The sequence below is a fragment of the Pygoscelis adeliae genome, unplaced genomic scaffold, assembly GCF_000699105.1.
Source record: "Pygoscelis adeliae isolate BGI_AS28 unplaced genomic scaffold, ASM69910v1 Scaffold286, whole genome shotgun sequence".
Classification (NCBI taxonomy): domain Eukaryota; kingdom Metazoa; phylum Chordata; class Aves; order Sphenisciformes; family Spheniscidae; genus Pygoscelis; species Pygoscelis adeliae.
The window spans coordinates 8411915-8439320 of NW_008825076.1; the positions used below are offsets into that span (position 1 = coordinate 8411915).

Below are 27406 nucleotides of genomic sequence, written 5' to 3' on the forward strand. Positions count from 1 at the left end.
TGTCTCGTCCAGCTCGGGCTGTGGAAAACCGGCGAGGCGGGGTGGTGGAGCCAGGCCCCTGAGGAGGCGGCCGGGGGAAACGGCCAAGAGCGGGGAAGCGCCGGGAGGGGAGGGGGGAGGCTCCCTAAAACTCGCCGTCTCCCACCTTCGGGCAAAGCCTCCCCGCGAAACGCGAACGCAGCCGGGCTTGTTTCACGCCAAGCCGCTAAATGGGAACGCAGCGCTGCTTTTTCCGCACAAGGCCTCCTCGTTGAACATCAACACGACAGGAATTCCTTTCACCAACGCGAGGCTTACGAATTCGTCAGCCCACAGCCTGCAGGAGAAGTTGTGTTTGCTTCCAGTTGTTTTAAGAGCAGGACAGTAGAGCTCGGCCGTTGAGCACAAGGCCTGTTGAATGGCAGTGGTTGTGTGGTCAAAGTCACTCCTAGTATTTTAAAAATCCTCCCCAAAACCAGTTTGGGCCGGGGCTCCGAGGTCCTGACCGATGATCGATCGTACATGACGTCCGCCACCTTTTTCTGTCATTCAGGCAGCGTTCGGTACTCTCGCCTACTAGTCGTTACCAGCCACTGAGAGCACAGACAGTATGAACAAAAATTGGAAGAGAGAAAAAAAGCCCCAGTGGTTTGAAATCGACACCTACGTTTTGGTTCATAGTTGCAAGATAAAGGCTTTTCCCTTTTTGCTTTTTTTTCCCCCACCAAGAATGCTGCTGTGAAGCACCGGAGGCAGGAGGCTCTTTCCTACACCCAATACACAGCTACGGTAGAGTCCATAGCCCTGGATTTCCTACTGTAAGATTCAGTTACTAAATTATAAACACTTCAGTAGTTTGCCAGTGTTTAAAAACTGTTCTTTGATAGAAAGTTAATCCAAAGCCCCTTAAAAAAGTTCAATTTTTCTGGACTTGCAAAGCGGTATTACCACATGATTTCATGAAAATGAGCTTGGATGCTAGGTCTTCCACTCAGAGACCGCCTGAGCGCGTCCACACAGAATCACTCTCTCCACAACAGGCCTCTCACGATCGTGAGCAGTCTGTTTGTACATTCGGTTTCTGTTACGTATCTGCTACTGGTTATGTATTTTAGTATTAAAAACAGATGCCTATTACAGAAGATGCATTCTAGAAACAAGCCAGAGCGCGAAAGGCACAAAAATGCTACTCTAGCTCATAAACAGAATAAAATAAAATTTCAATACTTTATGAAATCTTTATTCCCTTCAGGAGGTTAAAAAAATAAAATCTGTTTACTGCATTCTTTAATGACGTGCATGTTCAATCAAGGTAGATGCACAGACATTTTCCATGTCGAAGTGTACCGTATGAGGAGAGGTGTAGCCAAAGTCTGAAAGTTACGCTGGTGACTTTCCTCTAGAAACAAAAGGCAGAAATTTTAAAAGCAGTTTTGTGCACATTGGACTCAACAGACTTTCCTCCTCTCATCCTTCTGCGTGCTCTCCTTTAGAATGCATGAAGTTGGAATATTACAGTCTTTTATAGATGTAATAATCTTTCTGCTTATATTGTTCTAGACCCTTCAGAGGCTTTTACATAAAAATTTAGCAAAATATTCTTTGGAAAGTTAATTTAGCTTAGTACAAACATAGATAAAAGCTCAAAATAGTAAGTTGTTTCATGTTAATCGGAAGTTTGAACAAAGCCAGAGAATTGAATTGTTTCTTTTTCTCTTTCTTGCGATGCATGATAACAATTCAGTACCCTTTTTAGTCTCCGTAAATTGAGTTAAATTGTTATGTTCTTTTCAGCCTAGCTTTTACTGTCTGCTGCAGTGTAGAACACAGGAACTTTGCTGCAAAATCCAAGTCCAGGTCATTATAAACTATATAAAGCTGTGGTTTCAAAAAAATAAGTCATCAGCGTCTGTCTGCATGCTGTTGATTTTTTTGCCACGACATCTGTGGGAGGATGCATTTACTGTTCCTAAATCATGAACAGATTCTCCAAACTGATCTGCAATAAAGGAGTGTTTCCTAGAAGATGAAAAGCCACACATAGTAACAATGTAAAGTCAAGGAATTCATAAACGGTGCGAATTGAGTTTTTCCGAAGTTCAAAGCTGACCTGAATTAATTAATATCTTTTCTTTACATTTTTTGGTGTAAAGTCTACAAATCACACACTTCCTAATTAAAATAAAAAAACAGCCTTCAGAATAAATCGGGGGATGTTTTAGAACTGAGAGAAAAATCGTAGGCACAGATCTTCATATGCTTTTTAGAATGCCTACAATTAAACATCAACTAGTAGTGATGTCCTGCAAAACATCTCCTCTCGTTAAACAATGAGGAAATGAAGCCTGTGTGCCATCAGCCTCTTGTGGTTTGCTGAGAAGTAGCAATATTTAGAAAATAATATACACATACAGATTTAAGAAATGGACAACAGTTCTCTGTAGATGTTTATTCTACTTACAGTAACAAAAACCTGTGAAGTCCCATATTTTAATGTACAGTGATATATTTTGCCATATAAAATACAATTTACAGAAATTTCTATCAAGTAAACCTAAACAAACACACTTACTTTTTGCATACTTTTATGTATGTCTTTAAATTAGAAACATCTCATTAAGAAAAAAATCTTACACCATAGTAGATGTTTGCATTTAATACCACTTCTCTGCATGTTAACATTTTGTCTACAGGTTCGGAATACAGATGATCATTTCAACCAGCAAATCCTTGATGTATAAGGACTTCGAAGATGCACCAATATGAACTGTGAAAGCCGTAGTGAGATACACGGCATACATGCTACTTGTAACGTAGTCTTCAAGATGCAAACGTTCACAGGAATCTTAATTTTACATTTCCAAAACTATTTTATAAAAATATCAAAATATTTACCCGACTGTTAATTTACACGGTCAAATAAATTAGCGGGGTTTGATTTCATACTTTAGAATTACGCACTTGAAGAACACATGAAAAGTAGCAATGTAATGTATTTCACAGTGAAAAACTTCCCTCTGGAATCACAGCATGAAGTCCCACCGCTCTCCTTCTCAAGCTTAATGCAGTTATACCTTTTTCAGTGGAGAGTTTTATATACACTACCAGCCTAAGCAGGGTCTAACAAAAAAACAGTGACACTTTTTTTCCAGGAGAAAAACACTTTTAGAACGAAAAGTACAACAAAATGGGGACAGCTTGTAGGTCTATGGCAAAATTCTGCAAAAACAAAACAAAAAAAAAAACGCTCCACTAAATCAGTTAATCGAAGTAACAGATTTAGTGGCCCATTTAACCAACTTGTTCTTCTTTCCTTTGGTATACCAATTCATTTGTAGTCTTAGCCTTTTCCAAATAAATGTCTGATGTTTTTGTAAGTTTTGCTGGTTATAAAGGTGCTACTCTTGTATGTCTTTTAATTACAGATTTGTAAAAATGCAACATTTAAAACCCCTCAGCCTCACGAAAAAAACTAAGTACGACTTGTTTCTTTGCTGTACACTTAACAGATGGATTCCAAAACACAAAATACCTGTATATAAAAAGGAAGATAGTGCACTTTAAGCTTATAACATTCCATTTTCAAATCCTCCGTCAGTCACAAGTAATTATTAACACTGTTCTTCTGCAGCCTTTTCCTAAATACACACGACCCTTCCGTTGTAAAATAAACAAGACGGCAACATTGGACTCCTTTTTTTAAAGCGTGTGCTGTAGGAACAACTCTGACACCAAAATATCACGTAAATGAGATGTAAAGGTATGGCTCCTAAGGTCTGGATTAAATTCTCTTATAAAATTACAATTCAAGTTACTGGAAAACATAACTTTATAATCTTAAAAAGCAATATGCTCTTCTTAGACTTTTTCCATTTCTGTACTGTAAATGGAAATTTTACGATAAAGATGCAAGTAGAAAAACAAAATTTCAGTACAGGTAACGCTGTGAATTTTTATAAGAAAAACATTATGCACAAAATGCAGCAAGTGAAAGTCCAGTATGTTCTTGCCTTTTACCTATTTGAGTATTTTCATTCACAGTTGTTCAAAAATTGCTAATTTGTCAGTACATTTTGTAAGGCTAGTTTTACAACAGCGTTTTTGTAAAGGTGAGAATATACAGTATATACAGAAGATGCTGACTCAGTCCTTGCTGTGTTGTAAAAGTATATTGTTTATGGGAGATATAATATCAATCATATCTCTATGACTGATTAGTGGAAGATGAAGCTTCTATTTCTGTTGGTTTCTGAGTTTCCTTCGGTGTTTCTGGCTTCATCTCTTTACCGATTTCCCTGCTCTTACTCCGATCTTTGCGATCTTTTCCTCTTTCTCTGTCACGATCTCGATCTCTCTCTCGATCTCTTTCTTTTTCCCTGCTTCGATCCCGGTCCCTGTCTTTCTCTCTGTCGCGATCTCTGTCTCTGCTTCTCGATCGCTCTCTATCACGTCTTCTGTAGGATTCTCTCTCTCTGGTTCTTGCTCTCTCTCGGTCTCTGTTTCTTTCCCATTCTTTAGCCCGCTCTGAATCCTTCTCTCGATCTTTGTTTTGGTTTCTGTCTCTATTTTTATCCCATTCCTTGTCTCTGTGTCTGTCCCAGTCCCTGTCTCGATTCCAGTTTCTGCCACGGTCTCTTTCCCAAGGCCTGCCGTGTTCTCGGTCCCTTCGTCTTTCCTCAAAGGGTCTACCTTGTCGATTATCTGCCTGCTGAGGCTCTGGCTGATCTAAAACCTTGTCTTTATTTCCTCCCTCGTATCTCTCTCTCTGTCTCCCTTCAAATGTCTGGCCTCTAAATTCAGGATTTTTGCCTTCTCGGAAGTCAGACGCTGACCACTGTCCTTCCGACTCAGATCCTTGTCCAGAAATATTGGAAAGAGATGCAGATGGTCCAGCTTCCTCCCACATCTCTTTTCTGTGGGGTGGTGGATGGCTTGGAAGGTCCAGGAGTGGTCTCGGGGTCGGCTTCATACCTTGTGGTGACTGACCTTGGAAATGAAATCTAGAAGGGGGAGGTTCATTTTCCTCTGGAAACAGGGCAGGTGTGGCTCCTCTTGGTCCTCCAAACTGCAGCGGTGCTGGACCTCTCTGGTTGGCAAATCTGGGCGGTGGACTCCCTCTCCGTTCTTCAAATGGCTGTGGCAAAAGTCCTCTTGGACCAGGTATATGATTTGGAGCTGGACCTCTCTGCCCTTCAAATTGATTTGGGTGAGGCCCTCTCGGTCCCCCAAAATGACTTGGGGCTGGACCTCTTGGCCCTCCAAACTGAGGGCCTCCTCTCTGTCCTTTAAACTGAGCTGGTGGGGGTCGTCTTTGACCTCCAAAAGGAAAAGGCGAAGGTCCTCTGTTTCCCATAAACTGAGGTGGATCTGGTCCTTCGAATTGTCCTGGAGGCCTAATCATTTCATTATATTGGGAATCTGAGAATTCCCTTTGTTCCATGTGAGGTTCCCTACGATCTTCAAACTGAGATGGTGACATTCCTCTTGGAACACCGTAAGAAGGAGCAGGGCCCCTGTTATCACCAAAAAGAGATGGTGGTCCATGCTGTGTAGAAAATAAGGAAGGAATGGGACCCTTCTGACCTCCAAATCTTCCAGATGGAGGCCCTCTTTGCCCATCGTTATTTGGAGAACCATGTTCTTCAGAGAACTGTGGTGCCGGTCCTCTAAAATTAGGTCCATGAGGTCCTCCAGGTGCATTGAGCATCAGTGGTGGCGGAGGCCCTCCTTTCTGCCCAGACAAAGAAAATGGAGGTCCAGCTCGGTTTTCTTCAAAGTGCTGTGGGGAAGGTCCGCCCTCACTCTGAACTGATGGAGGTTCAGTTTGTTCTACAAATTGATGAGACTGAGGATTTCTTTGTTCGTCATATTGCACTGATGAAAGACCCCTCTCTGGTTCAAAGTGACCAGCTGCCTTTTCCTGAGAAGCAAACATTGTATTTGAAAAAGAATCCCTTCCCATTACTTCCTTTGACTCATTTGACCATGGTGCTTTATGCATATCTGGCAAAGACTGACTGTCGCTTGATGTGGAGAAATTAGGCTGAAAAGATGTACTTGGAGGTGTTGGAAGCAGCACTTTACGTAAAGGTTTGGATGTAGAAGATTCTCCAGCAGCTGTTTGACTCATGTTTTCCAAGTTAACTTGAACAGTGTTTTCAAATTTGCTATTAGTCACCTCTTTCTGGGACACCGTAGAAGCCTTTTCACCTGAAACCCAGTTATCACCACTAAAACCAGGCTGAGCAGCGGAAATTAAAGTTTTCTCTTCCTTACCAAGCGAAGTCTGCAAAGCATTTGGAAAACTTGCTGGAGCAATTTCTCTTGTGGATATCTCATTCTGTACCACCTGTGGCTTTATTCGAGAATCAGCATTGTCATTAATCTCTGTCGCCATTCTTCTAGCTTGTCGAGGATCTCTGTTCTGCCTTGGGTCACAACCTTGGTTTAAAACTTGTGCTTGCTGATTTAAAGATGAAGGTAAATCTACTTTTTGTGTAGCTTGCTGGTCCTGATGGAATAATTCAGTCTTTATTAGGGAAGATTTTGGTGGTGGTGACATTAAAGCATCAGACACTGAAAAATGAGCCATTGAAACACCAACAGCTGCTCTTTGTTGTCTGAGGGCTTCTTCTTGTTCCTCTAGTTGCCTTTTCTGTTCTTCTATTTGTTTGTTTAATTCTTCCAACATTTTTTGCTGTTCTACCAAGGATGAGGATGCAGATAAATCGGGCACAAATGAAGCAGATGTTTCCGAAGAATTGCTTTTGGTGTCTGTATACATTTTGTTAGGTAAATCATCAACAGTAACTTTTGCTTCTTCCAAGATAGTTTCATCTTCTGGATCGTAGGCCTCATCCTCTAGTTCTGCTGTGTTAGATGGCTTTTCCACATTGTATCGTTTTTCGCTTTCACCAGTCTGCATTTCAAAAGCTTTCTCCGGACCATATTCTTCTTCAGGATCATACGGTCTGTCATCCTCCTCCTCTTCTATAGCTCTGTCTTTTGACATCTGTCCAAACTGTTGCACAATGGGATCTAACAAAGGAACAGCTGACATTCCTCCATCAGCAGCAGCTTGACCTTCCTGATTTGAAGACTGCACAGTTTCAGAATCCTTGGCGAGAGGCTCAAAAGTTTTCTTTTTTCCAAAAAGCGTCTGCAGGATGTGCTCGAGAGGTGTGGCAGTTTTTGAGGATGAAGAATGCGTAGCAGTAACGCTTGCAGAAGCAGCAGTTGAAATAGGCGGTGTTACAGTAGTTGTGGTTCCACTTTTAATTGAGGACAGTATTTTTAATACTGAAGGTGTAACTGCTGAGGTGTCTGGAATGGGAAGTGGGGGTGGAGGTGGAGGAGATCCAGGTGGTGTTGTACTCATGGTTGAATCTCCTGAATAAAGTGTGTATTTCGGAGTCTTCTTCTCTTGCGAAGCAGCTAGCGGCCCTTTAGAGAACAGTGATGTTTCGGTTTCCTCATGCGCTTGAATTCTGCTTCGCTTTTCCTCGATCTTTTCTGTTTCAATGCCAGTGGCAAGACGTTTCCCTTTCTGACAGATAACCAATCCAAGAATTAAATTTGGCCGAGATGACTCAAGACCTGAAAGAGAACACAAAGATTGTATACGTAAAAAATTAATTTTTAATTATGCTTTCAGGAGAAACTTATTATTTTATATAGTGGCAGCTACAAAAGTCATAAAGATAACAGTTTTTCTAAATTCCATTAGATGACCACCTATTGGCAATTTTCATTAGTCCATAAGTGTGTGCATCTATTTCTTTACTTTTTATATATATTTGTATACAGTAAGTAATGAAATGTTTTAATTCCTTCCCTGATATTTTTAATAAAAGACTGCAGCAACAGGTATGATTATTAAAAAGCATCTCTACAAACGTTCAAAACCACAGAAAGCTTTTACATCAATGTATTGTTACATTTTTACAGAAGCAATGTTTTGTTACAACAACGACGTTGTTGTTGTTCAACCACCCCTACCTCTCCCCCTGAATAGTCATGTATTTACTTTTAAATAGTTTGCAAATATGTTGTATACACAGACATATTGAAAAGTGAGAAAACCTGGGCTAAACTTTGGTTATAATCTGTGCTAAAGACTACGCTGACATTTACACCAGTCTACAAATATTTTGTCTATCTCCAAGTAAAACAAATACCAGTAATTGCTAAAAAGATAACCTCAAACAGTGTTTGGAAACTATTCAAGCTTGTAACCCACTCCCTGTTTGTTTGGTTTGTTCCAGCTAGACATTAGCGATAGAAGCAGGGAAACTGATAACTAACATACCAAACAAGCAAAGGAGAGCTTAAGCGGACACGAGTTTAGCATGTGGGAGAAAGGGACGCTGGGTGTGTTTGCTTTCTCTGCAAGAAAATGGTTGGTCGGGTATGAACCTGGTACGCAGAGGGCAAGGTGACTAAACCCTCTGTTGCAGGATTTGGTTTGATGCCGTAGGCCTTTCTGTAAGTAAAAACCATTGTGAGCAGAATTACTTCTTTGTGAAAGCTTCAGACTTGAATCCTTGGAGAATTGTATCAAAAAATGATGGGAAAGTTTCTGATAAAGAGGAAAAATGCAAAGGTCTGTAGGTCTGTTTCCTGTTACTGTATTTCTTCCTTTTACATGCACAGTTCCCACTGGCACTTGTGGAAGATGAACGTGTCCAGAATGAAAGACAGGGAATAAATCCTGTAACGTACAGTTGGTGGCAAATGTCGAAAATCTGTATAAAGAGAGGCTTTTTTAACTTCTGGATTTAATGACTTTTAAAAGGTCCTCATGTGAGGACCACTGTCTTTCCCCCATATGCGCCATTAGTTATTATTTGCATCCAGCTAGGAAGCAGTAATACAGAAACACAAAACAATCTGTAAAGTAACAGACCCTATTCACTGTGGTTAAATGGTGAGGTGAGGACTCTGACCTACATTGTTCCTTCTATTCATGATCCTGTAAGAAGGAGTTTTATACATATATGTTCCTGTTCTTATTAAACCAAGCCAACTGCTCATTAAGGAACAATTTTTAAATATCTAATTACTAGCACTGAAAACTTTTTGATAGCAACAAAAACCCCCAAACCCTACAGTTGCAGATATAGTCCATTAGCAAAGCACATTCGCAGATACATTACTTAGCTGAAACAACTGAATTTGAAGCTTTAAGGGGACTCTTAAATTTACCATCTAATGAGAAAATTACGTCATAAATTTTCCTAAATTTATGTTCATGCTTAACAAACTTCACCTTTTCTAAGTTCTTTGGCTGCTAATTTCACACCGAGAAATCAGTAGAAGAGTTTAGTATATTTTTAGGTTAAATGTGAAGTTTTGTCAGTGAGAAGATACCATCTCTCTTACAGCTTAAGCTAAATTCAGTTAGAACCTACTTAAGTACAAGATGAAAACTTGGCTGAATTGATGCCAAGGGAAAGCCCAAGCATTAGAACCAATTAAGTCAAGATTTCTTCTTCAATGAAAGCCTATACTGCAGGAATTATTTGCAGTTTGCTAAATAACACATCAAAACCGTAGCTGCTTTATGTTTTAAACTTACTATTTCTCTTCAATACTTGCTATGTATTTCATTAAGCATTAACTTCTGTTCACAGAACGTCTCCCTAAATCACCGACGCTTCCACTTCTTACACTCAATTCTTATCCCATATAAACCTTAATTTCCAAATAATGAACTACAGGTAATAAGACAAAGACAGTAATTTTTCAAATAAAATAAGTTAACTTCAAAGTTTTATGAGATCTCTTGACAATTGAGGGAAAACCCCCTCCTCTAAAATTCTGTGTTCTTCTGATCGTAACTGGCAATAGTACAGTGAAACTGTTTTAATCACTTAATGAAGAAACCAGCAAAGTCTGGTTACTCCCTAGAAATAGTCTTTTTAGAAGACCAGACAAAATTAGAATGAAAATTTGAGGCCAATCTAAATATTTGCTTGAGATTTCCTATCAGGAATGGCTCTCATCATAATTACGTTGAGAAACAAGAATAATTAAATTTGAGTGAAAGTTTTTGGAAAACAGTTATTCTGTAGAATGCATTCTAGATCCAAAATAGAATTTATATTATTTCGCAGTTCAGTGGACAAGTTTTACATAGTTCTGTGGTTAAGAGGGTATTAGACATGCTGTTTTAAATAATATTTTATTTTTCATTTTGTAGTACATACTATTTCCTATTTGTACATCTAAAATTCAGTGCCAAAAAGCTTTTTTCCTCCAGGTACAAGATTTCTGTGTCAGTAAGCATTGCTAATTTTCACCTTCTTCTTTCATATTTAGAAAAAAATTATATGTTATAAAGACATGAAGAAAATTAACCGGCTATATTACCAGAACTAAGATTTGCTAATAATTCAGAAAATGCACAAATTTGCCCCTTAAGAGGGATAGGGATGTTCAGTGAAAGTAGGCAGGACAGGAACTAAGCAAATAATTATTTTCAGTGAATCTAAGATTATTCAAAAAGGACCACATAAATACTTGACTTCTCCAAATACTCATTTGCACCCACAGCCTACAAGCAATTCGAGCAGTTCTGTTCACAATAATTTACTACCTTAAATGAAATTATATTAATGTAGAAGATCAAGGCATAGTTCAAAAGTTAGACAACTGGGAAAAAAAAAAAACCAAACAAAAAACATTCACCATTTACAGGCAGAATAGACTCATTAGTTAGAAATGGTTCACTGTGTGTGAATTTGCTTTATATTTTTTCTTTATCAACATACAAATAACGACTCCACGTTTGGTCGGTGTTGACCAGTGCAGAGTATCTCACAAATTGGTGTTCATCCAAAAACAACTAGTAGGCATTTGCTGTTCTTCTGTTGTTAATGTTTTGGTTATCTACTTTTGTGCAGAGACTTGGGGTTTATGCAATTAGTCACAATGAATCTCAAACAATGAATTGAAATAAACAGGTTTCAAAACTCCGCCAGACAGGATATCTAATAAAGAGCAATTAGTGAAAAATCAGGTTTGAATCCCTGTAAGAAACAGAGATCAAGTCACTAATTAAAACAGGGTAAAATTTTAATACACTTTCAAGACAATAAATTCCAGTAGTAAGTTAATAACATTAGTTACAATTTAATCTGTTTAGAGTTTAGTCATCATAGAATAAATCCATTAAAATTTTGTTTTGATACAGTAATTTTACACAAATACTAGAAGTTATGCCTAACCTGGCTTCTACATTCACTCAGTTCAAAGTGATCAAATACTAAATGCTTCTTTTGAATGGAAACATACAGCTAGACCAGCGTTTCAAAGGTCAGTCCACTCTATTTCAGTATCTATAAATAGGTTAAGTGCCTAATTTTAGGTCATAACGAAAGTGTTGGCTGCAGTCTCCAACTATTGCTCAATGACTGTCTTTCACAAGCGAGCATTTTAAAAGTGCTGCAAGCTGTGTCGGCAGAGTTAGTAGCCTTCAGTGCTAAATTATTTATAAAACAGTTATTATCCTATTATGTATTTGAAGTCCACGTGCTGGTGGACTCAATAAAAATTGAGTTACATGCTGTAACTAAAGCCATTAAAACCGGATACACTAAATATTAGTATTGGATGAATATTTGGGTTTTTTACCCTTAAATACATTTTTTCATTAAATCAGTTTCACCATATTTATGCATGTAATGGCCACACCTTTCCCTATCATCATCAGATGGTAAGAAGTTACCTGCGCTGTTAAAGACAGATGCCTAATTTCTGTACATCAGTGACAAAACCACGGGAGTGGACTAAGCATACCCATGGTGTACATTTTTAAACTGCAGAGACCGTCACAAGATATTCTTTAAATTTTATCAGCACCATCTAATTATCTGTCCCAGTTAATCATGAGAGCAACTGACAACCACCATCAAATTTGTGCACCCTTGCTTCAGGGATATAGATCTCTTCCTGCATTGTAACACTGCCGCACGTTCAGGTGCGCCTGCTGAATGGAATTGACTGGCGTAGAAAGTAAGGGTCGTAATGCCGTGTTCTTCTACTACCCCTACTTTTCATAATGCTGTCTGCTGAGATGCTAACTCCATCAGAGTACAGTTAGAATTTTGTTCCATTCGTTGCAACTTTTAAGAGCATTCTAAACAGCATGAGGAGATTTCATGCCTTCATACTTTAAGAAAAAACACACTTCCTATTGTAAACTACCGAAAGAGATATATCAACATTTGTGGAATCCTTTGCTGATATATGGCTGTTTTTTTAAAATTCATTTATTTTAACTATGTAAGATACTTGTTACGTTCCCAACGTTGCCACTAAATCCCCTCAATAAATCACTGTCTTTTGGTAATTAAGTCTGATTACACTATTGTTTACAAAGTGCTCCAAGATCTACAGATGAAAGTGCTAAATAACAGTAAGTGTGTATGTGAAACAGACAAGTAAATTCACATACAGTAAACCATTGCAAAAAGACAATGCAGAGGAGCCCACTGATACATAAAATCTGGTAATAAATGTCTGAGATGAATTAAGTATAAATATGGATAACCTTCCATTTCCCTCTGTTTTTAAATCACCCATGTCAAAGTTTTTTGTAGATCTTCTAGGTACTAGCGCAGTTCAGAAGTCCTCAGTTGTGTTCCAAATCCAGTCCATCAGAAAACAGGAGAAATTCATAATCCATACGTGCCTGATGGAACTGGTTGATACAGCTGGAATATCTTCTAACTAGGATTTCTGGAGTGGCAGCGTTTTATTGTCCTCTCCCTCCTCCCCCCTCCAGTCATAGTTATCAAATCATCTTAAGCTATCTAAAGCATAATGCTTTTCAAGTCCTTGCTAAACTCTATGTGAAGGTACACGATTAAATTTAAGGAGACAATGACCACTTTCCATAAAATATTTTTATTGATTGTAAAAGAAAGAAAAAGCGGTAAATTCCAGCAGATGTCATTAAAAAGTATGGATTACATGTCTTTTATGCTGTGGTTTTAATACATACACAAAAAGAGAAAAACAGCTTACCTGTTTTTTTTGCCCCCCCCTACTGGATCTGGTTTTAAAATATGAACACAACTTTGCGCAACTATGACGCTTCCAAGAAGTGTGAATTGATGGCAGAAGTCTGAGTGGGTCTTCTACGAAACTGTTACGTCACATGGCCTCCCTGCCTTTGGAACCTTATTTCTATTCCTATCCTTTAATCCACTTTGCCTACAAATACGTACTTCAATTTGAAAACCTGACTCATAGAATTCGCCTCCATGAACAATGCCTTCAGATGATACCTGTATTTCTTCTGAGCAATTCCCTCCGGTTTTGAAAAACCTGTGCATTTGAAACTCTGCAAAACCAAGCTGATGTTAGAGATTTCTATACTAATACTTAGTAGAGTTTGTCTACGTTTGCCAACCTCCAATCTAAGGTAAGAGTTTCATTGGAAATGAAACCTATAATGGAAAAGTAAAAGGAAGTGTAAAAAGGAAAGCTGGTATTTCCACAGGAATGCAAGTGGGCAACAATTAGGTAAGTGCCCCCCAAAGCAGGTTATTTACTAGCCCAGCAAAAGACTGCAGACATATACAGCTGATTCAACGGCCAATCCCGTTCTTGTGTTACTGTCCAGGAAGGAGGGCATTTCTTTTGCTCTGGCTTGAAAAACCAGTCCATGAGTTAAGACTCTTTGCCTACATCCCTGTGCCAAAAGTCTTCTGCACTTAGTGTTTTCACGTCTTGGCTATGAAATGGGAATAACAGTTTTTGCCTACCTTTCAAGAACTCAGTACGTTAAAGACTATGAGGTGTTGAGATTCAACAATTATAGCTATATTGCTATAATTTAGATAGCAACAATCCTGCCTTTTTAGCTATAGCTTAAAAACAATGACCTAGACTCTGCACTGTTCAAGGACAGGTAAGACAGACTTGGAGTGTGTGAGAAAAATCTTGTCTGAGGATGCAGAGCAAGTGCCCTTTGCAATCTCACAGAGGAAGGGAGAGCATTCAGCTAACGATGTATCACTTCTTGTTGAAGTCATATGCCATTAACACATGAAAACCTGTCCCAGACACTGTTGCTCCTGCATATAAGCTCTGAGAATGCTTTATTGAGTTTAGTCCTGAACTTGTATTTGAGGAGTAGAGGACAGTCAGCTTCTCAGAAAGGTCAGCTCCTTGCATGTCTGCTGTTTCATACCTACCGTTTAATATTTTGCAAACCATTGCTATGACAAGGAAGTATTACCTTCATTGTAACCGGTAGTTCTTCAGCTTCTCAATCTGTTATTTTATATAAAACCCCAGATACTTATTTGGAAACTAAGCATATGCACCTCCTCCATCCTCAGATGAAGATGACTTCAAGTTTTGTAATAGAAGGGTGTTTCATGGCTGAATTCATTCTCAGTTCTTCTGTCACCACGTTCAACGTACAAACATGGAGCAAACTCCAGCCAAACATTACTACTGGTGATTTTATCTAAAAATAGAAGATTCTAATATAACCTGCCTATACCAACTGCTGTCTGCCACCTACTAACCCTAAGGAATGTGGATCCCTTTCCTCCCAAAAATCCAGTTTTCAGAAGTCAGTGATTTGGCTAGAGTTTGCTCCAGCTAGAACAAAACATGTCAAACACTTTGTGCACCATATTGCACGTGCAGCATAATACTTAGCATGAGACAATGACAACGTAGCGAAACCACTATAAATACTACCTTTGTCTTCATTTCTTAACTCCTCTGTGGGCTGTTTCCTGCTTGATTTAAGCGACGATGAATGGCCTGTAAGGGACTAGGTTTTGTGGATTTATGGGTTGCTGAAGATAGGGTGGGGGTTTTATGTTGTTGTTTTTTTTTTCCCAAGGTAGTGGCTGTTCCACATACTTGATTTTACAGGTAAACTCATCCTCCTAATAGCATATAAGCATCTTGTCGGAAAGGCTATGTAAATTTCAGACAATTTTATCTTGAACAGAGTTGGATTTCCAATTTTTCCCTATTTACATACTTTAAAATTGGTTTTATATAAAAAAATTTAATAATGCTTACATTAAACATTCAACAACAACTTGTCTCAGATTGACTTTTGTTTTGTGATTTTACCTAGCATTTAACCTCCCCTGTTTTGTGCTTACCTGGTCCCTCAAAGGGCAAGAGTTTGGAAGGAATTGGGTCCTTAGTACTCAGGGGGATCAGGTAGAGATCCTTGACATGTCTGTTGTTATTAGCTACAACACCAAAACGACCACGACTGCTAAAATAGGAGTAGAGAGAGATATAGGCAACTTCTTCTTCTTCTGTTGCAGGATGGAAACGAATCAAACACAATTCCTGTAATACAAAAGCAAAGTGGAAAAATTCAACCTGCAACATACCAGCAAATAAAATGGTAAAGGGCAAATTCCAGGGGTAAAAATAAATTGTACGTTTATCACTCCAACTATGTTTTCAAGGCAATACTCTAGCTTTAAGAGAGTACTGTTGTTCAATCTGTAATACTAAAACAGAATTAGGCTTGTCATTTTCAAAAATACAAATTACTTGTGTATCTTACATCAAACTAAACATCTTGAGGTTCAAATACGAAAGAAATGGAAAATTATTAGTTTCATGATTATATCTGTATACTGTGCATCATTATTTCACTTCTAAAGTGTTTTTAATAGTAAAATTTATTACATACATTAAATGGTAAGTTCCTTTTCTTTAAAATTTGAATTTCAATCTTCAATACTGAATAAATAGATTATTTATGTTCCATCATTAAAAATGAATAAATAGTATGACGATTTAACTACTATGCAGGACAGAGAGATCAAGAGGATCTGCAGCTCAATAAACATGTTCCTTCAATAAATGAAAAATTTCAAAGGAATAAGTGGTGTTGGGAGTTTTCCAGGTGTGATCTATGTCAGTATTTGCTGTTTACTACTTCATATTATAAAAAGTTGTCATTTTATATTACTGTATTTTTCTTCTGGGTTTTGCAAAGGATTTTAAGTGAATACCTTAGAAAGCGAAGATTTGAGTTTGCCAACATAATCCCAGACTGTCTTCGGTGAGATCCTCCCACCAATATGAATTGTATCTGGTAAATCCTAAACAAGAAGTATTACATGGTAGTATGAGAAAAACCAAGAGAGACTAATGTTTAAAAGCAGTGCAGGTTGTCCCATCCCAGTAGCCTAGTGGATAATGCACTATTACATTTTAGTAAACTTTCATACATACTTTTCTAACTTCAGACAAACTATTTCTAAATTTCAAGGTGTTTAATTACGGTATGTTACCAAAAGGCTAACATTATACATGAAACCGAAAAAGCACTCCCAAACAAGGATAGCAGCAAAATGGCTAATAGTTCTGTATGCCCGTTAGTGGCTTTGTTTTTATAGGGAAGCTGCTATTTGAAATACAGATTTTCTCCACGCCTTCAGTTTCTCAGCGAATGCTGCACTCGTGACTCCAAGTCACATGAATTCTAGTGAGCTTCCTGTCACGAGGACACCGAAACTCATTTTAGCAAAAGCAATACCAAAAAGAACCACCAGCCCTACTAATAAAAGTCCTAAAATACACATTTGTGTTTGAAACTTCCTAAGACACATAAAATGCACTTCAGAGAAAAAGGGAGAGAAAGAAAAGCTTATTTGTTTTAGCGCAAACCTTTATATTGTCTCATTATTTGAATGTGCACCCTCCCAGAATAAGATCATGCAACTGTTTTTATTTGAAAATCAGTAAAAAGGATGATATTTTTCATAAATGGCCAAACAAAATTTTGCAACAGATCACATCAGTGACCCATCTAGCTTGAGAACAGAACAAGACATCTACTTTAAAATACTGGCTCTAAAACTTCTTTTCAAAAAATGATGCTGAAATAAAGGTATTATTCCACGTTAGATCCTAACATATGTATAACTATGTTTAAAGACATGAGAATTCTTCACAAATTTGTGATGAATTTTTAAAAGGCTTTTTTTTCTTGAGCTACTTTTCCTATTACTAAAGCAATGCCATTTACCACTGCCACAGTTCTAATATAACAATATATTATAGTGACCCCAGCCTTTCTCGCAACAGGAACTGCAGTACAGATTTATTCTAAACACATAAACGTGTCAGTGCTAACCTCGCTAAGATAATCAAAACACCCGGAGACAGGATATGCTTTAGTGACAAATTTGGCCACACTTTGCATGTTAATAAATCCTTTCCAAATGGTGTTGAGACGAGAGAGAAAGAGGGAAGTATCGCTGTCTTGAGGTGAGCGTGGCTCTGCGACACTGCAAAACAAATCCAAAACAGAAAGGTTACAGAATACGAATGAGAATGGTCCCCCCTTCTTTTCTTCCCTCCTCCTTTTGATCAAATACTTTATTTTAAACAAATAACAGAATTGTTACTAATTGCTTTGTTAATGTTTTCCATTAACTTGGTATTAGTGAAAAAAGCAAGGAGTAACAGAAAATAAACTTGAAGGTGCAGACAGGCAAAAAGATGCCAAAAGATAGGACTTTTATAAAATTAGGTTAGCGCTATAACTGTTGCGATCCTGACTCCATAACAAACTCATCTGAATTATATATCTCCCACTAATTGAGTCAACAATATGCATCTGAAAGAGATTCTCAAGCAGAAGAATTTGCTATGAGCAAAAATCTTTTAACTGCAGTTTCATAAGGATATACTTTGCAATATTTAGTTTTAGTACCGTATATACCCAGAATATGAAAGAAATCCATTTCCTTTCAAGCTGATAAATTGGTTAATTTCAATTCATATTCATAAATTCAGTTGTAACAGTATTTTACTATAGGATGAAAATCTGGAAATGCCTTTAAACCATCTCTCACATACACTCGCTTTCTATACATTAATGTACATGCAGACTTCTAAGTCTGCGTAATACCTTCAAGTTTTATTTATCTGCTGAAACACATTGTAGAATCTTTGCTGTCAACATACACTGAAGCTCAGAAAATTTTACCAACCAGAGAAGGTAAATGAGGAGATGGTAAATTAAAAACCTGATTCAGGCTACCTGAACTTTAAAGTTAAACATGCCTTTTGATCGGGGGGAGGGGAACGGGACACATGGGACTTTGAAGATAACCACATTAAAGATTCGGTAGCTTGGCTTACTATTAAGTATACGCACTTGATATTGGGTGAATGATGAACTGCTAAGTATCTTGGATCTGGTGAGGATGATGGTTTTGTTAATATTGATTTGGGGACAGTCATAACTGGTTTTGAAGTTTCCTGTTTTGTTTCCCCTGTTGAAACTTTGTCAGATGCAGGACCAGAACGCAGGGCCGGTGTCGCAATACCAGAGGAGCTGCTCATCGCTGTCCTCGGATCTCTGCCAGAAACCGTTACAGTTGTGACAACTCCGCCAGCACAAGAGGCAGGAAAAGCAGAAGCCTCTTCAGGTACAGAAGAATCTGTACTGTTATGGCCCTGGGTTGTAGGAACGTAAGTTCTTTCTACGCTTGACTGAGAAACTGTTTCTGCTACCGGTCCAACTTCAGTTTCCACTGCGTTTTCAGAGACGGCCTCTTTGGCAGGCTCTGCTGTTGGGGTTGGTGCAGAACTTTCATACTTTGGCTGAACTTCTGGTTTTGATTTCGACTCCACCTTTTTAACAGGAGCCACTGACTTTATCTTCTTAGGCGGTACTTCATCTTCGGATGCTGAAATCTGACCTGTAAATTTATTTTAAAAGCTTTTGATTACTATTTAACAAGGAAATAGTTTGGAGAAAAACAAATAAACAAACAACAGTCTTAACATAACAATTCTTTTACTTTGCACAAAGTCAGCACTATAGATACCTGTACAGATTTTGCAGTTCAGGTCAAAAAGATGGGCTCGATGTTGACTTGTCGTATCCTTCAACATACTGCTAAAAACATCTAGAGACGGAGCACTGTTTAAATTCGGTGCAGTTCGGGCTGACTCTTGCTGCTCCTATAAGTGAATAAACACAAAAAATATTCCAGTTGATCATTAATTTCAACGATAAAAAAATACTTTGGAAACTGTTAACTAACTTCAGTTCTTTAAAAAAAGGACTAAAGGCCTTGGTTAAAGCATATCATGTCAGATAAGAGTTCTTAAATAATATTTGTCCTCATTTCATTCCATGGTGTTTTGAAGTAGATAGTTAATGTTCAGAAATAAAAGATTTCTCCGTAAATTGACAGCAAGGGCTGAAAAATACACAGCATTTTAGAAGTGCATGCAAAATATGCCTATCATTTGGTTGTTGCACCCCTTCAAACTAAAAGGAAAAATGTTCATAGCACACCTACTAGGTGATAATATCCTTACAGTTCATTGAAACAATGTGCACTTCTGATGAGAAATTTGAGGCCCTAGTTGCCATTTATCTCCCTCGATGTCTTCGTGCTGAAGCAACAGCCAATACTTACATCAGAATCAGACACTGGCGGAGAATCTTCCATATTTACAACTTGCATATGTTCCCGTTTTACAGATGTTTTCTTGATTTCATGAGATTTGCTTTTTGACTCTATCATCTGAAAGAAACAAAACCATTTTGGTAAGAAGTCCACATTTATTTTATAATTTTATTCTGTACTTTGTTATCATTTGGCTGGTGGTAGAGAAAAAGTAGATTGAAACTGAACGTTATTAGTATTTCATTAGGAAGAAAATGGTGCATTAAAATAATATGGGTGGTAAGGGTTGGCGAACTCGCTCTTAATTGATATCTAAGGACAGAGGGGAAAATTACGTTACTTACTGCTTTAGCTGGTTTCTCTTTCCAGACAGACAGTTCTTTAGACAGAAGTTCTTCTGGTTTCATTCTCACCAGTTTTGACAGTGAGATTTCCTCACGAAGGACACGATGAAAAAGTCCCTGAAAACAAAACAGACTTTGTTGCCAAGCTGAAGAGATCCTGCTTGAGTAACTAACAAGATTTGCAGTGCTGAACAGGCAAAACCTGTTCCAGTTCCTTAATTCTCTATTAAAAATACCGGCTACTTAAAAGCAAATTTGGAAAGGTGCAGCAAACAGAAAATAAGGATGAAAATCACAAAGTATGAATTTTCCTCATTATCATCAATATCTATCAATATAACTGAATAGGAATGTCAGAAGTTGAGCAGCCATATCTATTGTAGAAAAAAAAGAAGAAAAAAAGACAGACATTTCAAGTGTTCTCTAGTGGATATTTTCATCTGCACCAGCATCCATTTTTTTCTTTTAAAGCATAAATATGATCATGTACATGGGTGGTATCCAACACATACTACAGAATGTCACAGGAGGAGAAATTAATAAAGTCTGTATTCATTTGAAGAAAGCCATTCTCTAAATAAGTATTTCACACCAAATGCCCAAACTTAATAAATACACATGACCAACTAAAGTAGACTTTGAATTCCTACTAGATAAAAACTTTTTTAAAAATATTTGAATGGCTTTATAATAATCTTTTATACTATAATTCATCAGTCTCTATCTTGAAAGTCTTAACGTTGAGGGTAGAGTTTGACATATCATTAAAAACCAAAAGTATATTTCAGTATATGTTTACTGTTTAAGGAAATTCCAAACCTGGTTTTTGGGGTCCTTGAGATTGAACATGATGCTACGGTATTTACTCTTGTATCTGTTGTCCGTAACTTGAAACAAATTAAACATCTCCTTTTCAATATTGAGTGCTACTTACCCTACTTCACTCTCTGTCATGACCAGATCATCGCTATCATTGACTCTGTTAAAAACAAAAAAGGGTACGTGCATTTACGTTAGGCATGAATCTTCAAGTAGCATTCATAAAAACTAAAACTTTTCAGAGGAAGGAGCTAACCTAGGCTCCTCCTCGCTCAGTGAGGGCTCAAGACTCCTTTAGAAGACATCTCAAAGCCAAAGTCTATCTCAGGACCTCGAACTGTGAACTATGGCAACCTTTCACTACTGTCCACAGGTGGGCATAGAAGACAGCCTGCTCACGGCACTGAAGTTGGGAGTGTCTCTGCCGGGAACGACACAGGGAGCCCAAGCACTTGAGTTTTAGTCCTACATTTTCCACTGTGAACAGCATTTCCATTTCAGCGACAATACCAGAGTGCAGTGCTCTATAATAAGTACTGATGGCTGGCATTAGCTTTAATAATCATTGTGGGACAATTTGCTTTTGTTTGTTTGGGGTTTTTTTATTCTTTCTTAAGTGATACAGCTGTCCACTGACCAGGTTTGTTTGTTGTTGATTTTTATGTTGGGAGGGGAGTGAATCTTTGCTTCAGTAAGCCTTTACCCTTTCGCTGTGGTATTTCCTATACTATGTTCCCTACAACCTCTACATCTCCAAACACTGCCATCACCAGCTTTTAAAACTTCAGAGCTTCTGCATGATAAAAGCTTCTATGCTGTAAATTAATTCTTCAGCTGTAAATGCCTCAATATAAAGAGACTAGTGAGGTTTCCTTTTTTTTTTTAAGGCTTTTTCACATACACATTTATTTTGTATCAGGATTTTTACACTTTTTTAATATAAACCTGAAATGCCAATTATACTTGTAGTAATTTGTAGTATAAATTCAATCCCTCAATATCGCTTATCAAGAAGTAAACAAAACTCTGCAGGCTAAACATTTATGTCTAATTGTAGCTTTCTATATAAAATAAGCGCTTTGAATTCCCACCTCTTCCATAAAATTTCTTTTAGGGACCGTCGAATATTTTGTCGAATCTGAGAGTTGGGTTGTGACTGCAGAGGGCCAGCAGATGCTTTTGCTTGACTACTTCCAGATGCAGTAGAAATGGAAGACAGTGAAGGCTTTTTGAGTCCTCCACCCAAACTGGAAGATGTAGCTGGTTTTTTGGAAACTGATGAGCCATGAGAGAGAGATGCATGTTTTGAAGGAACACTGCCTGATGAAGGAACACTGCCTGATGAAGGAACACTGCCTGATGAAGGCCAAGGTTTCTTGGGAATTACACCTTTGAAACTTCCAGCCGAAGGTTTCAGTGGTTGCTTAGTTAGTGATGTGTTAGAGAAGGATGGGGACTTCTTTGAAGGAAGATTTTTAGCAAGGGAAGACATCTGTTTCTCCATTATAGATGCAACAGCTTTCTTCGATGCCGATGTAGGCTCTGCTCTATCTTCATGCTTTTTCTCTTCCCTTTGAGCTGTTAAAACAAAGAAGAAAATACAATATTAAAGGTTTAACTTTATAACTTCCTATTCATGAAGATCAGTTACCAATCTATAAAGAAAAGCCTGTGAAATGACATCTCCGGAGAATAACTATCAAGTAGGCAATTTAAGCTATTTACTTTCACTAGCCTTTTTAAAAGTAATTTTAAAAACCATGTAGAGGTTGACATAATTTTTTTTGACGAAATTTGTCTTTGATCCTTCAGAGAGTACTTCGTCTCAGAGGCCGACTGAAGAGTTTAAGAGTGTTCCACTTTGGCTCTAAAGGTTGAAAATTTTATTTACAATCTACATAAGAAAACTGGAGAAAAAAAAAGGCACCACCTTCAAAGATTCCTGAGTGGGATAAGCTTCAAAAACACCCCAAACTTTCACACATTTAAAAAAAAAAAAAAAAAAAAAAAAGGGGGCAATACCACCCACATCTTACATTTAAACAGAAAAATTCTCACAGCGCCTTACAGAACCTATTTATTACAGAGGCTGACCTGAATGTAGAGTCCGTGAATTTGAAACTGCATTATTACCTTAACTTTAGTCTTACTGAAGTTTAATAAACCCTTTCCCCCACTTTTTATTTTAAAGAGCAAGCAAAAACATACAAGTTACGTAGCACAGAAGTCACTTAAAAAATTTAAACACATACTTAATCTACTCGGTTGCTAGCATTAATATCATACTGATGACGTTGCCATAAACTATTATTAGATCTTCCTACTCAGTTCCTAGCTAAATTCTATATTTATAGAATAATTAAACATTAATATTGCTGCTCAGGCTGTGACCATCTAATTCCCACCATTCGCAAACTATTCTATTCACGCTATCCAAAGTTTCCATTTAAACATTTTTTTTCCTAATGTTAATAGAATAATTGATACATGTCATATACAAGAAAATTTACAAAGTATAAGTAAAGGCTTCAGTTCTCACCCATGTTGAAGTTATACTTGCACAGGACTTTAAAAGCAATCATTTATTTAAATTGCATTTCATCCGTCCACCTTCTGGCACTAACAGGAACAATTCAGCATAACAAACAAAGCCAGAACCAAAACACCACACACCCCCCAGCAAAAAACACATCAGTTACCAGACATTAAAGCTACAGTGGGCTAACACTAGCACATTTATCCTGACAGTTCAAACAAGGAAGGGTTCTGATGGAAACTACCAAAAAACAACTCCTGAAATACAATTGTTTCAATTAGAAAAGCCAAGTTTTCTCCCAAAAAAGCCTTTTTTCTCACAAATCTGTAGATAACCACTGACTAGTTAGCAAGTTAATTTCTAATCTGATGTTTTTAGCTCGAGAGGGTTTATAGATGAATTAGCCCAGAAGCCCTAGTTGCAAAATGCAGGACACTTCCTGGGAAAAGATCCAGGAATTTAACATTTATGACTTTACCAAGGACCAAATGGTTCCTCCTCACCTTCCAGATCTGCTATAATGAGAGCAGAAATTACTAGGAGGGTCTGAACCGTCCAGTCTTTCTCTCCGTTCTGAGATGGACTTGAAGGGGACAAAGCGCTCCCGTGAAGTCTGGTTCAATAAACCCCACAAACCAGCCCAAGCTTCCGATGGAAACACCCCCCGAATCGGGGATGATTCGGAATGCTTAAGAGACATAATGCGATACTCCCTCATTTCGGGAGGAAAAAGCCTTGCAACCCTTCTCCATGCTTAAAGTGCAGGTACCCCCCCGAATGTTAGCATACACTTCCAGCAGAAAGATGCTTCTAACCCCAGTTTCTTTAAACGGGCTCTTACTGTTGGCAGTTTCACCACAAATACAAACACCGGTGGTTAAGACGAAATAAGAAACGACGCTGTACTTGAGCTTTTGTAAGGCTGAGTATAAGGGTGTGTGCTGAACTTCTGCTGGAATACAAGGAGGAACCAGAAGATGCAGAAACACTATATATTGATCCTTATTTTTTTTCTTAGAAGCATTTTACAAGTAGACAACTTGAGGAGTTTTTCTGAGTGAGTTTTAACTATTTGAAGTGTAAAACGAAACAGCTGCCATAATACGTTAAATAATTTCAAAGAATGTGACAATTCTGCTATAAAGTAGATTAAAACTATTACTCTTGCACTATTCCCATAGTTTTCCCTGAAGACTGGTCTTGGTTACTGTCAGAGACTGAGCTGAGGAGACCTTCCGTGCGACCCACCATGTCTTCTCTTATGTCCCCACCCTCCCCCCGAGCCTACCCCGCTAACGCTGTACCAGATGTCAGGAGGGCTTTGGCAATCCCAGGAGGGAGGAGCGGGATCGGGAACTATTGCTGATGGTTTTGGTTTGGTCAAATGAGGCACCCAGAACTTAACAGAGGTAAAAAGCCAAACTATTTCGAGTTAGTAGTCTTGAATAGAGAGGCGGCGAATATCCAAAACATGCGCACTGATAAAGCTGCAGGAATTACTCTACTTCCATTCTCTTTTTCCTGGTTTATTGCATCTTCTGCACAGATTTGTACCTTTTCAGGCAGGTAGGACAGAAGCACGTTTCTGTGACTCATCATGAAAAGGCAGGACAGCACAGCTCAGGTTTCAAAATGACGACAGTAAAATTCAGTCCTCAGTGCTAAGACATTTAGTTCTTTTGGTTTACAGCAGAAGTACAAAATGTGAAATTCTAAATTTGTATTTAATTCTCTATATGCTATTCTTTTTAATGATTAGTTCAAATTCGTTAACAAGAACTACATTGATAAAACTAAAAATAGCACAACCAAGATGTTTTGTGTCACTCAGATGTTGTATATATGAGAACTACATCCACACCACAAACCTTTCTATGTTACAAACCGCTGTAGCATAGTAAGAACAGGTACTTGTAAAATAAATAAGTTACTAGTACAAAGGTAGATTGACGTTCCCAGGGTTGAAGGGCAGCAGAATCGATGTGTCCAAGAAGAAAGATGCAGAAGCACCCTTTATTCTGCAAGTTGACATCATGACTATTTAGAAATGTTTCCAAAGTAAGGCATGTAATTCTGTGCTGCTTTAACCAATAGAAAATGTGCAAATATTTCATAAGCTTCGGGAAAGTTTAACAGTTTCAAACTACTTTATACCAATTAAAACTGTCTACCTAGCAGTACTTGTTGATGAGAGAAATTGATGGTACAGATTTTGTATGTACTCATTCAGCCACACGTAGATCATTCAGTGCTTCAGAACATCTACCCACTACTTGTTCAAACTTACAGGACACATCGCTATTTGAAGGACACCCAAATCGTGTGCACATTTTGACAAAGAATCAAGACTACTTAAATCCTACATATGCAAATAACCCGCGATGGCTGTAGATGAACCTAATCTAAAAAAACCCTCTTATCCTATTTTGACTATGAGAAACCAGAATTTTTGTCCTATCAAGTTTTGGTTTTTAGTGACAAGATCAATGTGCTGCCACATAATCCAGCTGAACCAAACTCACTGTGTCGTTACACGGGTCTTGGATCCAACGCACAGGAGCACCCAGCTGAGTGTGAGGAAGGAGCAGGACTGCCTCTTCTGGTGGCAGCTCGCTCTTCTATTGACTTAGCCGCAACGTGAGCACACCCCAAAGCTTACGCTATCTTCCGATAGGTATGAACTATGGCAAGTGCATGTTTGGAAGAGTTCACAGAAATATGTACTCTTTTCAGAGAGCAGTATGCCAACATATGTGGAATTTAACTTCTGAACAGATGCCACAGCCGTTCAGCAAATTGACAGGACATATAATGGAACAGGTCATTCTCTCAGACCATGAGTTTCAAATCGCTCAGCCTCGCAGTCCACGAACAACTTGAAGAGAAGACGCAGTCAATGCCTACTATACACACTGGCCACTGTATTTTATACTGTGACGTTTCCAGTCCTTTTCATCAGTAGCTCCAGCGTACCTACAATAAATGCTCTCAAACAAAGTTAAAATAAAAGGATAGGGACGACTACTCACATTAGCCTAACCAGCCTAACGGAATAATAGGGAGTTTCACCACAGACAGAAGATTAGTGCCAGAATAAGGCATTTAGTGGCTCTTCTATTCGGCACTTTTGAACACACAGGTGTACCTCCCTTGGCTGGATGTTAGAAACGGTATTCAAAACAAAACATTAATTCCTATTTTCCCCATTTTGTCCTGTCAGCCACTTCTTAGGACAGCAACAGGATTCTTACTGACTGAAGAGGCATGGGCTAAAAGAGGAGAGGTTCAGATGGAGCTAATGAGTCCGCTCATTTCCAGAGTGAAACCCAATGAATCCGCTGGCAGAAAAAAGTGCATTCCTTGCAAGGCTTAAGAAATAGCATTACTATGGTATGTTCACGACAGACATAACTATAATCTCTCCCACTAGATGTCCAGATACAGAACCCCTCCCCTAAGGAAAATCCCCATGAAGCTAAGCCAAATATTACAACATGCAGCCGAACGAAGCTTCTGTAAGCGGTGGAGGACGTAACTGCCACATTATCTATTGTGTTACGGACGAGTCTGTTGAAAGCCTGATGGTTACGTATACTTCACTTTTGTACATCTCAACAATGCTGTTTCAGCATTGTAACGTGGTTGTTGAGGCCCAATTTAGGAATGATTTCCACAGTGTAGCGCTGTTTAATTTTGCGTGAAGGATTTACGGGATGCACTCGTATCATAATCCCTCACCTACACTGGGAGGCTGTGTTTTACACCACCAGCACAGAAACTACCCAAAGGAAACTTTGCTCTTCCTCTGACCTCTTCAAAATATTTCTGTACAGCATTCAAGCCTACGCTGGTTCTTCCCCCTTTCCCTCTCCACCCAATCTTTGGAATAGTAGCTTTAGAAAGTCACTTCAAAAATACACTGCCCCCCCCCCAGTTTCTATTTAAATTCTGTGACGGGTTATTTTGCTGGAGACATTATCTAGTTTTTCCAACTTTTAAATATCTGAAGAAATATGCTATTACTTTTGTTTGTATAGTTTTGGAATTACTCAAATCACACTTTAAAGATCTTCCATTTCTTGCTCTAGTTGATGCTAAAAGTTTTAAACGATGCTGCAGATAAACCATAGGCAGTTACACTTGAAGAGCCTGTTTCATAATGAGTCTTGTAAGGCTCAAGCTTTTTTCTTTTAAAATATTTTTTTAAAAGAGGCATCACAGCTACTACTACGGAACACTAAAAAGACTTTTGTGAAGAATGTCTTGCAGCTGAGTGTTCGTTCCATAGTACC

At 38.3% G+C, this 27406-nt stretch overlaps 1 protein-coding gene across 1 annotated transcript in view; it reads right to left on the minus strand.

The window, feature by feature from the left end:
- Positions 1-3170: 3170 nt before the first annotated feature.
- DIDO1 (death inducer-obliterator 1) overlaps positions 3171-27406 on the minus strand; it is a 41590-nt gene continuing 17354 nt past the window's right edge. Inside the window, 10 exon segments of the mRNA XM_009326804.1 lie at positions 3171-7575; positions 15120-15315; positions 15993-16082; positions 17120-17273; positions 18149-18695; positions 18825-18960; positions 19425-19532; positions 19760-19876; positions 20579-20738; positions 21670-22156. Of these exon segments, the coding sequence (XP_009325079.1) occupies positions 4184-7575; positions 15120-15315; positions 15993-16082; positions 17120-17273; positions 18149-18695; positions 18825-18960; positions 19425-19532; positions 19760-19876; positions 20579-20738; positions 21670-22156 (5387 nt within the window). The 3' untranslated portion in view covers positions 3171-4183.